Source organism: Prinia subflava, chromosome 13 (genome assembly GCF_021018805.1).
Source record: "Prinia subflava isolate CZ2003 ecotype Zambia chromosome 13, Cam_Psub_1.2, whole genome shotgun sequence".
Lineage (NCBI taxonomy): Eukaryota > Metazoa > Chordata > Aves > Passeriformes > Cisticolidae > Prinia > Prinia subflava.
This window is the reverse complement of record NC_086259.1, coordinates 8,168,477-8,181,768: the sequence shown is the minus strand read 5'-3', so window position 1 is coordinate 8,181,768 and position 13,292 is coordinate 8,168,477. Positions and strand designations below refer to the sequence as shown.

Here is a 13,292-nt window from a genome sequence, read left to right as displayed (position 1 = left end):
GGGCCCCGTGCTGAGCCGAGGGAGGCAGGGCTGAGGGGCAGGGCTGTGCTCTGGAGGGGCCTGCAGGAACCGCCTGCTCTGCTCACACAGCTTGGCTCATGCTTCACAGAGGACAAGAGCTCTAGCACAACTACTGTATGCTGACTTACTGTAATGTAAATGAGTATTGCTACATTTGGTGTTAAATAATTGTATAAAACCTTTAATATCCATCATCAGATGGGATTATGAAATCACCCTTAGGCCCAGATCCTCAGAAGTATTAGGAGCCTAAAGAGTGTGAGGATCTGATACGTCAACTACACTGTTATATATGAAAAAAGAAACCATTCTAGAAATCTGTACAGTTTACTACCTTATCTAAAATAAATGGTGTATTAAAGCCTGGCATTGTCTTAACATTAGCTATTCATTTTAGAAAGTGCTGGTTTACTTTGCTGTATGGGGAAGGAGTCAAATTTGTCTCCAAAAGATGAAATGCAGTAGATCTTGCATTTGTCTGCTAGCACTACCTCTGTGGTTTTTCATTGCCCTTTAAAAAAAAGGCCTTAAAATGTTTGACAAATGTGGATGTAAATATTTTGATTCTGTTGTGACAGTTCCTGCTAGTTCTTGTTTGCAGTAGTGCTTTAAAATTAAAGCAGGTGAATGGTTTTGTAATCCTGCCTGTCCTGTTGTTTTATCCAGAATCTTCCAAGCTGCTGTGATTAAAGCAGGAATTGTTCTAGTGGGATAGCTGCTATCTGTAGCAGTCTCTGCTGTGGATACAGGAAAGGAGCTACCACTGCTTTCACTTTTGATAAGCTTCAGCTATTTTGGGGCATTTTACTGAGGGACACAAGTTCAACCTCTGGTCCATCTAACTGTTCCTAAGCAGATGCTCCCCAGGATGTTGACGTCCCTTCAGAAGTTCTGCACTGCTCTGGTGTGCTGCTGCACGGGATTATTGTGCTCAGAAAGCAAAACAAAAGGCACCAAAGTGTGGCTGTAGTGTCTGCTGCAATGGGTGATGCTTATGTTTGTTTAAAGAATATCTCAGCACAGTAACAGAAGCTCCTCAGCCCTGGCAGCAGGGGCAGGAAAAGCTGGCAGTAAAAGCCTGGCATTATCTGCAGAGTGGCACTGAACTCCTCACCTTCATGTGGAGTCTGTGAGCACAAGACTTAAGGACTGGACTGATGTGTCTCACAGAAAGTCATCCTTTAACTTTTCTGGGGAGCAGTTCCTGTTTGGCCATGCTGGAAACAGTTTTTTAGTAGTCCTTATTCTCTCTTTAAAAAATGGACAGTTGTTTTGTCCATGTGTAAACAGACTGTGCTGGAATTCCAAGCATGTCAGTGCTCTCACAGTGCAGAGCAGTGCAGGATTGTTTCTCCATCTGTTTGATAAAGGATTTTTTCCCCTCCTGCTTTCATCCAAAGCAAATCAGCAGCACAGAGTTACCAGGCTGGGGTTTTACCCTGGGGGAAGTTTCTTGTGAGGCAGAACATGTTCTGAGACTGGGGCTGGTGTCCGTAGTCTGGGAACCTGGCTTGCAGTGACTAATAAGACTTATAGGCTCTTCAAATATTGACACAGAGGCAGATTTTATTTTTATCATTTTATTAAGTCTTTGTCGAAGTTGTAAAATCTTTTGTAAAATAGGTGTTGAAATTTCACTGAATTGATTGCTATCAGTGCTGTTATGTTCCAGGTAAATCAGCTGTGTTATCTAGGAAAACAAAAGCAAAGCAAACTCTTCCTTTTGATTTTTAGGCAGCTTCTAGAACAGGCTGTTGTCACTGGTGCAGTTTGTGTTGCATAAGCACTTTGGGGTTTGTTTCAGAGCCAGTGAACAAGAGAAGGATGTAACAACATCCAGGATTTGCTCGTGGGGCTGGCCCTGGAATGAACACTGCCAAAGGCCCAGATCACACACTGAAGTGCAGGTCTCACTGAGATTCAAGGGGAGATAAAAGACAAAGCTATCAAAGGACAGGGAGGCTGCCAGACTTCTTGAATCTTGAATTAGTCACAGTGAATAATGATTCAGAATTTTCTTGGCATTGTTCAATTGGATTTCATTTCCATAGGTGAACCTCCAAGCTCTGGCGTCCCAGACCCAAATGGGTTTGTGGTGGGTAGGAGTGAGGGACATGGACTCAGTCCCTCCAGAACGTTACTGGGTTTTCCATTAAGGCCTCAAGCACACTCCCCCTGCCCTGCTGCTGCAGGGCCAGCTGTGCAGAGGGGAGCCAGTGTGTTCTGTCCCTTCCACGTTTCACTTCTGCCATTCCCTCCTGCGTCTGAAAGGTGCTGGCTGCAGTGGCCTTGCCACAAACTAGAACCAAGTGCTGAAAACTTCCCAACTTCCTTTATTAGGCCACAGTGCTTCTCTTCACATGCCTTAAGCGTATTTTTTTTGATTTTACAAGCCTTATTTTCCCCCAATACTGCTATTCCTTAGCACATTGTTATTCATTATTCAATCATTATAGATATTTTGTAAATAAGTAAACTTACACTAAATCAGTTTGCTTTTTGTAGTAACCCCACCTATGAGCCTCTCCTGCTGCACACTATTCCCTCTTTAAGGTGTGTTAGCTGCTGTCACATACATACACAGGTGCCTGACAGGCTAAGGTATTTCTCATGCTCAAATCCATCAGGAAATGAGATCCAAGGTTCTTTGCTGCTCAAGAGCAGCAAATGCCCGTGCAGTGCAGTTCCAGGCTGGTAACTGCAGCAGCAGCACCTTCCCTGTGCCGGCACTGACCCACCCACAGTCCCGTCTGGCTCACAGCTGTACCTGGTACCTAACTGCAGCTGAGGGAGGTGAAGAACCAGGGCGCTGCAGCCAGGAGAGCTCGGCCTGCCTGCCTAGAGTTTGCTGTTGAAGTGCCCGAGGCCGGCCCTGACCGCGAAGCCGCCGTCAAAGGCCGCGTTGAGCACCTCGTCCAGGCACGCGGCCAGCACGAAGGTCAGCTCCTGCCGCACGGGCGCCGCGATCTCCTCCAGGTCCTTCTCGTTTCTCTGCGGAATGATGATCCTCTTCAGCCCAGCCCGGTGTGCTGCCAGCACTTTGTCTTTAATCCCCCCAACCTACCAAGGAGAAGAAATACATGTATAAAAACAATGAACTCATCTAGTAACTATTGTAACATCGTATCAGGAGTTAGATTTTCATGAAAGGTTCTGCCTCCCTCAGTCATATAGGAAAACAATTAAAAATGCAGACAGAGTTAAGCTCATCATGTGCTTAATGAGGTAAATATGTTTAAATGCTACAGAAAGAATACTGTACCAGCTGATAACGAGAGAAAAATAAATTTAGGAGTGCAGGTACAAGAGAATCAATAGTGGAAAAGTCATTGCTTTTCAGGAATTTAACAAGAGTGGCCTTCACTCTATCTTTACTGTATCATGTGCTGAAACCCTGTACCTGCATAAGAAGAGAAGATTTTTCAAATAAAGGCAGTGTTAGATTTAGGGGGGGAAAGAGTCCTAAGGAAGCAACGTCCCATGAAAAATAACCTGAGCTGTACAATAAAATATGCACAGCAAAGCAGACCTGTGGAGAGGCACTGCCCACTCAGCCTCTGGGTTGAGTTGGTAAGGAGATGTAAACAGAGGGGTTAAACTAATTTATCTTACAGCTGTAGCTTCTTCCCCTAAACTCCTTTCTATTCCTGAAGACCATCTTGGAGCACAAACCTGTAATTCCACAATGCTGTAGAGGAGAGGAAGGGTCTGTATTACAGCACAAAGGGCAGACCCTGGGCTGCTGTGCCAGGGCAGGAGTGAAGCGTGACCCTGACGGTGCCCTCGGGTCAGGGCAGTGCCGCACACTCAGCAGCACGGGCAGCCCTGGCACAGCCCTGGGAATTCACTCACTGAATACAGCGAGATTCCAGGCTACCCGGGAAGGAGGAAAATGTGGTTTCATATTTACAGGGACCTCATCTCTGCACACAGCTCTTAGCTGCAGGGTGCTCCAGAACGCTGCACAATGGCCTGTCCTGCCAGTCTCTGCCCCCAGGGCCTCCCAGGCCCCTGCCCACCATGGCACCTCTGGCTCTGTCTCTGCAGGAAATAGGACTGCCAGCTTCATCCTCCTGGCCATCATTCCTATGAGAGGGGAACTCCCACATCTGCTTCAGCACCTGCACCAGGCTCCACTGACACTTCAAACTGAACTCTGTTTGTCTGAACACCTTCTTTGCCTTTGTGCTTTGACAAAGCTCTGTGGAAACACCTTCTGGCTGAGCTACATACAAGGACCAACATTGGAGAGAAACCCAGAAGCAGACCCTTGGACTGAGGAGTAACCTGTGTGCAGTCACTGTAAGAGCTTTAAAACACAAAGACACCAGAGGCAGTTCTGTATGTACCAACAGTCTAAGGAAGCACATTTAGAAACAGCAGTGCAGACTTCAGAGCCATCTTGCATTTTCAGACTTTGAGGTTTCCTTCCCAAGTAGACATTTTAATGTATTTTCCTAAGAAGCCACACCAAGGCTGGGCTTAGCTTGAAAGGCAAAGCAGAGGAGTGGGGCAGTCGTGCAGCAGCCTGGCCTCTTCCAGCTGCAGAGACTGCACTGCTGCTAAGGACTGATCCAGCAAGGCTCTGGATCCACTCTTCTCTAAGTGGCTATGAACAGATTTTATATCCGAAACAGGGAGAATTAATACAACTTAGCTCTTTTCTCCAATGATGCTTACTGGAAGAACAAGGCCTCTGAGTGTAATTTCTCCTGTCATGGCTACATCTGAGCACACCAGCCGCCCACTGAAGAGTGAAGCAAGGCAGGTTACTATGGTAACACCAGCAGATGGTCCATCCTTTGTGACAGCTCCAGCTGGGAAGTGCAGATGGATGTCAGTGTTGTCAAGGAGATCAAAACTTCCAGAAGCTTAAGGAAAAAAAGAATGGTTTGAATGTTAAAAATCTAAACCCATTTTGTTCCTGGTCTTTATTCTAAAAGCCCATCAAGAACTAAAAGCCTTGGCACTATTAACAGTAGACTAAAAAAACAACACAATATTGCAGAGGCCCTAAAAGAGAAATCCCAGTGAGCTTTCCTACATCCAGATTCCTAGAAAAAACTGTAACATGGTAACCAGTAAGCCTGGCATCTGCATGCATTGGGAAATTGAGAGTAGGGATTAATGTGGAAACCAAGGAATTTCTACATAGAATTTTTATGTCCCAAACCATCAACATCAATGTTCAGAGAACACTCCACAGACACTGACAATTCTAATAAAGTGAAACTCTTATTAATATCCTTTCACCTGTAATGGACTCCATGGAGTGTAAACCAGAGAGGTAAACATGCACACAGGTAATGCCTGTAGCATTTCATACATTAGTTCCATTTTGGTTTTTAACCTATCTAAACTGCCACAAATAGTGACAGGCACTGGTCAATTATTTGCCTGATCAGCAGATATCAGTCTAGAAAGCACATTTCCACAAGTCCTGGGAGGTTCACACAAAACAATAGTTAAAATATTCCTGTCCAGAGCACTATTCCACTGCAGTTCCACAGCTGTCACACAAACCTAACGTTCTCAAAATACTAAAACTTAAGACTACAAAAACCTTTGAACAGAACCTTTCAGAGAAGAACTACAGACATCTGTATCTGTCTCCATCATGAAAACAGTGCTGGAAAGCTTGAGTGTAAACGTGAATAGGAGGCAGTGTCTGCCACAACCAAGGAGAAGCACCTTGGCACTGAGGCTGCCCACAGCCTTCCAGGCAAGGGCAGGGAGACACAGCTCGTGTTCTGCCAGCCCACAGCCACCTCGGCTTGGCAGCAGCCGGGAAAAAACCACACAAAGGCACCCCGGATCTCATCTGCAGGCTGGCACTGGGGCTGGAGCCCTTTCTGTGCTACACGCTGTTCTCAGCAGGGACCCGGCAGTGCGCGGTGTCCCTGTGCGCACCGTTGGTGAGCTGGTATCTCTTGGCGTTGCTGCGCAGCCAGCTGATGGCCAGGTGAGCAGACTCCTTCATGACGTCCCCCAGCTGCCCCGTGAGCGTCAGCTGCCCCTCCCCGTCCATGCGGCTGGCTTCCACAAACATGATCTCCCCGCCCAGCGGCGTCCAGGCCAGCCCGATGGCCACGCCCGGCTGGCTGAGCCGCTCCGACACCTGCAGGGAAACGGGACACGGCTCAGGGAACGGCAACAGAGAAACCACTGCAAAAACAGTTCACAGTGGGCTTTGACACAACTGGACCCACCACAGCAAAGTTAACCCAACTGTCTGATCTCTTACATTTTATTATTTAATGCAGCAGCAGTTCTGGATATGAGTAAACCCTAATTACACTACAGGAGCTGTATGTGGCAGCTTAGCTAAAGGCCATGGCAAGCATCTGGGCGTGTCATTGAAACCTTTTCTGCCCCTAAAAACACCGTAAGAATCTTTCTCCTCAAAGGACTTCCAGTATTCCCTCAATCCTGAGTGTTTATGTGACTTAACCCATCTGCTGGAGTGTGTCTGCCCTGTTACTCCTGTGACAAAGCCAGTTTTGCTCCCCAGTGTTGCCTAAAAGCCTTTTTAAAGGTGGTGGCACTGCCTGAGCTGTGGCCAGCCAAGCCCCCGACGTTGTTCCCTGCAGACATTGTTACAGACACTTTGGAACAGCAGAAACGTGAGTGTGTTCCCAGGCCAGGCAGAGGGGACGCCTGACAGAGTCAGTCCCTCTAGGAATCAGCAGCTACTCTGGCAGCCAAAGCCACACAGCCCCTTCTCCTGTTCTCCTGGGGCTGTCCCTTACCTGCACTGGCATCAACATCCTGCCATTTGCTTTAATGAAAGCATGATTCAGCTAAGAAGGCTCTTTCTTTTTCTAGCATTTAAGAAAATTGTAGAGAACAGTGTGTTTCACTTATATGGTATCAAAATGCCTCAGAAAGCATTTTCATTTTTGCTAACATCGGTTTCTATACCCCCTCCCTGTGTGTTATTAGTTACAGTGATTTACTCTGATTATTTTAGTAACTGCTTAGTAACTCAGGTTAACAAAGTCAGTTCATCCTGGTCACACTGAAATCCAACAGCACTGGAACATTCCCCCCTGCACTGGAGACGATGCTGTTTTGGCAACCATCATGGTCTCAAACATTACAGGTGTAATGAACAAAACTAACTGTCCACACCCTCTCGAAGCCCAAAGCAGCCATCAACAGGATTTGTAGATTTGGGGGTTTTGTTTCAGTTTTTTTAAACCGGATCAATTGAAAACAGTTTAGAGACTGTTTGAGAGCTCAGGGGCAGAACACAGCAATGGGTCAACAAATCAAACCCCAAATGGTTCTAAAGACTCAGCACAGGCTCCCTCCTCTATCCCCTGACTAGGCAGTTTCACAAGGCAGTTGAGATCTGATAAGAGAAATTGGCTGTAGTAGGCACTGATCACCTTTGGACCATTGTTCATTCCCTGGTGCCTCCAAAGCCCAAGAGAGGCTGGACCACTCCTGCTGCAACCTCCTCAGCTGAGCCCTTTGCTGAGCCTGGCAAACGCCCTGGCAGCTCTGAGATGTGGCTGCAGAAAAGCCCCTAAAACACAGCCAGGGCCACAGAACCCCAACACCCAGAGGAGAGCACACTGGGACACCCACAGACACCACACCAGAAAGGGTTACAGGGAGCCACACACGACTGAATCGCTCCTGGCACCTCTGTGTAATTTCTTCTCACCAAAAGTCAGATGAATTTAAATTAGAATAAAGCCCTTCTCACACTTTCTAAACAACTTCAATTAAAAAGGACCATTCGAATCAGCTGATGGCCAGTGATGTCTGTCAGGTGATGAAGGTGTCACTGACCCACACGGAGTCCTGGGGTTTGAGAATTTTTGTAGATGAGACCAAACCATCTGGGATTTAGCTGTACCCTGAGTACATGAACATACTGTCAAATGCATTTTAGCTGCCTGGACACTGCAAAATTAAAGTCTTAACATTTAGCACAGTCATTTATTTTAGAGTATTTCAGGTTATCACCTGCAGTTTTGGAGCTACACAAGGCAGTGTAATGGACAAGAGGCTGGTCAGGCCCTGATTCACAATGGGAAGATGAGAACCAGTTCATCACTTGCTGGCCTTTGGCATGTTTGTTTTCCTTCCACAGGTTCTCCCAGCCTGACTGTACCAACTTTTTTTCTACTCTTCTGATTCATCCCCTGGCAAATCACTGCTGGCAAAACACATTAACAGAGGCTTCCCTCTGAGGGAGGAGGATTTCCCAGAAATATCACCACAAGACTGATAGTTCTTAGATAAAGATGCCAATCTAAACCTGTGCTTTGGCCAGGTTTTGCTTCTGAAAGACACTCCAATTTTTTCCCTAATTAGAGCTGTGCATGTCCCATGAAGCAGAGCCATTCTTTTATGGCATCTGCACTTTCCTTTCCTAGGATAGGCCACTTCCCTGATCTACAGCTTCTGTCCCTTCACCTTCACTCAAGTTACAAGGATATAAACCAATCCTGATTGACCTTCCTGTGGTCCAATAATATTTTGTTACTTGAGCAGAATTAAGGGTTGAAAGAAAAAAAAAAGTTAAAAACATCCCCCAAAACACAAACTAAAATCCAAGCCAAAAATACAAATAGTTTGTTATAAACCCACTGGGTATGTTAGAAACCCTTTTCCCCAAAAGTGTGCTGTGCTGAAACATTTAATTTAATCTTCCGCACTTTAAACTGTCGAGATTATTCTTTCAAAGCCTCACTATGTGATTTAATCCAACACTTGCTCTGTAGAGAGACACATAAGATTATTTACTTGTGATAAATGAATTAATCCAGCAAATAGGAGCTGAATATTCTGTCACGTCTTCCTGCTGGGAGGGCTGTGCAGACAATAGGCAGGCAATGCCCAGGGAAGGTGGAAGATGAATCCCTGTGTCAGGAATTCCTGAGGGACAACAGATCAATGAAGCCATGTCGTGTTTGAGTTCCATCTGCTCAGCCTCGTGCAGGTACTGACACAGTGGCTGCCCCACGGTGTCTCTGTTTCAGCTGCTGATAAAAGGCCAAAAGCAGGCCCAGGGCGAAGCTCTCGGGTCACAGCAGAGCGCAGACCCAGCCCGAGACTGCGGAGCAGGACCCGCAGCAGCCAGGCTCTGACACCTGCCACAGCAGCAGCTCTGCTCCTCCAGAGAACTTGGGGCACTGCAGAAAGTTCTAAGGAGTAACACATCAGCTGGGAAACTCCTTAAAAGAGGAATTATGTTGTTATCTGAGCAATTTACATGGAAAAAACCAAAGTGTGCACCGAAAAATATTCACTCAATAAATACAGCAAATAGTACATGAAAAGAAATCCTGGGCTGCTTATGGAATTGATCTGTGTGAATTCACCTCTACTTCTATCTATGCACTAAATTTGCCTTCTAAATGCAGAAATGTCAAGAAAACCTTTTGATAAAGAAGTCACAGGCTTCAATCAGTCTTATTTCAGTTTATAAAGGCCAGCAGACCCATGGAATGCTTATCTACAAATTTATGGCATCTATTGTGGACTCTACAACAAATAAACAAAAAAACCACAAAAGAAAACCCCCAAGTAACACTCCTGTATTTTTATACTTGAAATTAAGAACCACAGTTTAAAGTTTTTACTTACATTACTTAATCCTGCAGAAAAAAGACAAAGTAGCAGAAATTATTTTCCAACACAGCCACACTACCAAATTTAAATGAATAATCAGCTCCAGAAACAAAACTGACACCAGGCAGAACATCTAAGAAAAGTCCCATATTGGCACTGAATTTTTACATTTGTGTGAACTTCCTGTTGGGTACAGAGGCTTCTGAGAGTTGGAAAGAACAAATGTAAGTTGCTGACAATTCAGGCATTTGCCTAAAGAGCAAATTCTTCTAATTTCTGAAAATAAAAAATCAGCAAAGAACCCATGTGAGTGCCCTCAGCCCAGAGTCACCAGGCACTGGCCTCCAGGTCATTTATCTTCCCTGCCTCCCATTCCCCCATCCCACTGTCCCCATCACCACCATCCTCTGTCACAACCAGTGGCACTGTCTCCTTTCCGTTTGTTCCCTGATTTCTATCTCTTCCTTAAGAATCCTTCCATGATAAAACCTTCAGATCCAAAAGCCTCAGTTCAGGTCTAAACACTGATTCACTCCTTAACAATCACTCATTTTCTCCTGCTATCACAATCACCTTGTCCCCTTTTTGTTCTTCAATCCCACTGCAAGTCTGGTCCTCTGATTTAGGAGAAAAGAATTGTAAGAGGAAAGTTCTCAGACACAGACAACAACTGCACTGTCACTGGTGAAATGAGAATCCCAAACTAACAAACTACTTTAGCTGATGGCATTTCCACAGAACGGAGCAAAATACAGATGGGGGAAAGCAAAAAATCTGAAATATGCCTATGAGGAGCAGAGCTGGAGGTGCCTGACTGATCATAAAACATTTTAATAGCTAAGAGTCACATTAACCTAAAGAATGTCTGAGAACTTCTGGTGCAAACTGAAGTGGTTTTAATACCCAAAAATGCTGCCTGGCTTTAAGGAAGTATGAGGGACAGTCCTCAGCACAGCTGCTGCACAGACAGGATTCCTGGGTTCTGCTTTTGGCTTCTTTCCCAAGACCACCAAACATCCCCCAAACAAAAGCAAAATTGTTTCAAACTGAAAAAACACCACCACATTCTTCAGCACTGCTACAGGAACCTCTGCTAACAGAAAAGTCAGGGCTTTATGTTATCTACATATCCTGAATTAAAAGAAAAGAAAAACCTCTTTAGGGGAAAACACACTTTGTGAAACATTAAGGAACACAGTGCTGTCATTAACATATTTTGAAGTTGTTAACATTGTACAGACCCAGTCAATAGCAATAATCATATGAGACAGAAACAAATGAGGATGTTACCTCCATGTCATACAGGGGGGGGCCCAGGATATCTTTCAGAGCATGGAAATCAATTAAAATCGGCATTTCAGGTGGCAGAGCCAGGTCAGCTGTGTCACTGATGGATTCTGGTTTGGCATCTTCTGTGATGTGTTCTTTGCAATCTAAGGGAAGAAAATCTAATTTAGGATTTGTAATGGTCTTTCCTAGACAGAGGAATTTTTTTAAAACCATGATGAAGAAAAAATAAAATATGCAACAAAATGCTCAACAAGTCAGGAAAATGTGCTCAAACCATCTCTCACAAAAATCTTGTCAAATTAAAGGTAATACAGCATGAAATTTAATTATTAAGCCTAAACAGGTTTTAACTGTTCATCAAAGAAACAATTATTTCTAGAGCACTGAGAGAGATGCAACTCATCAGCTTAAGTGCATTTTAAACTAATTCAAATAGCAAAACACATTAGGACATTTAAGACTTGGCACTTTTCACCAGATTTATGCAGAACACCAATATTTCACAGAATCAGAACAGTTTGGGCTGTAAAGGACCTTAAAGCTGATCTTGCTTTAAGGTCTCGCAGGGACACCTTCCACTACCCCAGGATGCTCCAGGTCCCACCCAAGCTGGCCTTGACACTTTGAAGGGATGGGGCAGCCACAGCTTCTCAGGGAACCTGTGCCAGGGCCTCCCCTCGCTGACAGGGAAGGGTTTCTTCCTGCAGGAGGAATCGTGTGCAGTGTGGTGTAATGCACAACGTGCAGCTGAACAGGGCAATGCTGACAGTGCAGGAGCTCCTGCTCCTTTCATGTGTGTTTAGGACTGTGCCCCAGCACAGAGCACCTCCAGTGCAGCCCTTGGAGCAGACTCTGATGTGACACTTTTCATGTTGACTTTTTTCTCCTATGACTTTTACAGCTTTGCTCAGTCACAGAAGGGTTTGGGTTGGAAGGGACCCTTAAATCTCCTCAGCCCAATCCCTCACCACACACAGGGACACCCTCCACCTCCTCAGGCTGCTCACCTCACAAACCTGACATCTCCTGTCTGCTCAACAGCCAGGAGAACACAACACCTACAGAGGTCTTGTTCAGTGCAAAAACCTCAAACAATTTCAGTGTAACAACCTGCAGCTTTTGTCTTGAAATACTACACACAGACAGCTCTGCTCTTTTCTGTGTTGAAGGAGATATTGCTAAGGTGTCATGCTCAATAACCAGTAGCAGGAAAAAATTCCTCCAAGGTCCAATTCCCAGACATTTTCAGAAACACCTACAGGCACCATATACTCTTCAGGAAGGGCTATAAACCCCCAGACTTTTGAATGCAATATACTCAAGTGTCACCTAGGAGGCACCACACAATTAAAGCAATAGTTATGGGTTCAGAAGGGGGCTCTTCCCTTCTTTCACTCACAGCATGGGTGGATTTTTTACCTGCACAATGACTTCCTTAGCAGAATTGGCTTCAAGTTTCTGGTTTTTCTTTCTATACAAAATTGAACTGTAATGGGAACCATGTCAATGCCAAAGTCTCACAGCCAGCCTGCAGAGGAGCTGTTTGCATGACTGAGCTCAAGAACCTGGCCATCCCTGGCAGGGCTGACACTGCCCAGGACTGAGAGCAGAGGAACAATGCAAGCAGGGAATCATTTCCCACAGAACCTGACCCAGGTGCAAGAGACTGATCAGCATTTCTTAAGAGCCCTATGCAGTGTTTTAATGAAACATGTGTCAGAAAAATGAAGCAAGCTTGCACAATCCAGCTGTTCCTAAGGCTCTGGCACTCTCTCAGGGCAGTGCCTCCCTGCCCTGGGGCTGACCTGCACACACACAGGGAGGACTTTTCTTCCCACCCCAAACCCTAACACACATCTGAAGTGTGTATGACACAGCAATGTACACTGAGCTTCAAGACTACTGCACCGTATTTTGGACCCAAATATGGGTTGTTTACTTTCTTTGAATTCTTTCTAATTTAATTTGAAAAGGAGCTTTCTGGCTCTTCCAGTAACTGAAGATCCAAGAGTTCCAAACAGTACAGAAAACCACAGATCACTGATCTAATCTATTTAGTACAATGTGAAGAGGTGGTCAGTGGTGCAAAAGCAATTCTCAGAATGGATGAGGATGTCTCCTTTCAGAAGATACAAACGATCCTGTTATTAATCCTGATACATAAAGGCCTTTTTACTGATAATTGTGACAGTGCAATTCTCACTAATGCCTTAACAGAGCATCAAGGAAAACATTCTACATCACTGTTAACACAACAGCAGCAACTCAGCCTTCATTCAGGACTCCAATCTCACCATTCCTATCCAACAGCCACTGACCTTCCCATTGCACAGCTCACTGCTCCTCAGCTAAATCCATCCCTTTACTGCAAACACTGCCTCAGTCACATGCCT

General features: G+C 45.3%; 1 protein-coding gene across 1 annotated transcript in view; it reads right to left on the bottom strand.

Moving 5' to 3' along the window:
- Positions 1 to 1,585: 1,585 nt before the first annotated feature.
- LONP2 (lon peptidase 2, peroxisomal) overlaps positions 1,586 to 13,292 on the bottom strand; it is a 37,628-nt gene continuing 25,921 nt past the window's right edge. The window contains exons 12-15 of the mRNA XM_063411062.1: positions 10,900 to 11,042; positions 5,932 to 6,139; positions 4,702 to 4,892; positions 1,586 to 3,081 (exon numbers count right to left, since the gene is read on the bottom strand). Coding sequence (XP_063267132.1) covers positions 2,860 to 3,081; positions 4,702 to 4,892; positions 5,932 to 6,139; positions 10,900 to 11,042 — 764 coding nt within the window. The 3' untranslated portion in view covers positions 1,586 to 2,859. The remainder of the gene's footprint in view (positions 3,082 to 4,701; positions 4,893 to 5,931; positions 6,140 to 10,899; positions 11,043 to 13,292) is intronic.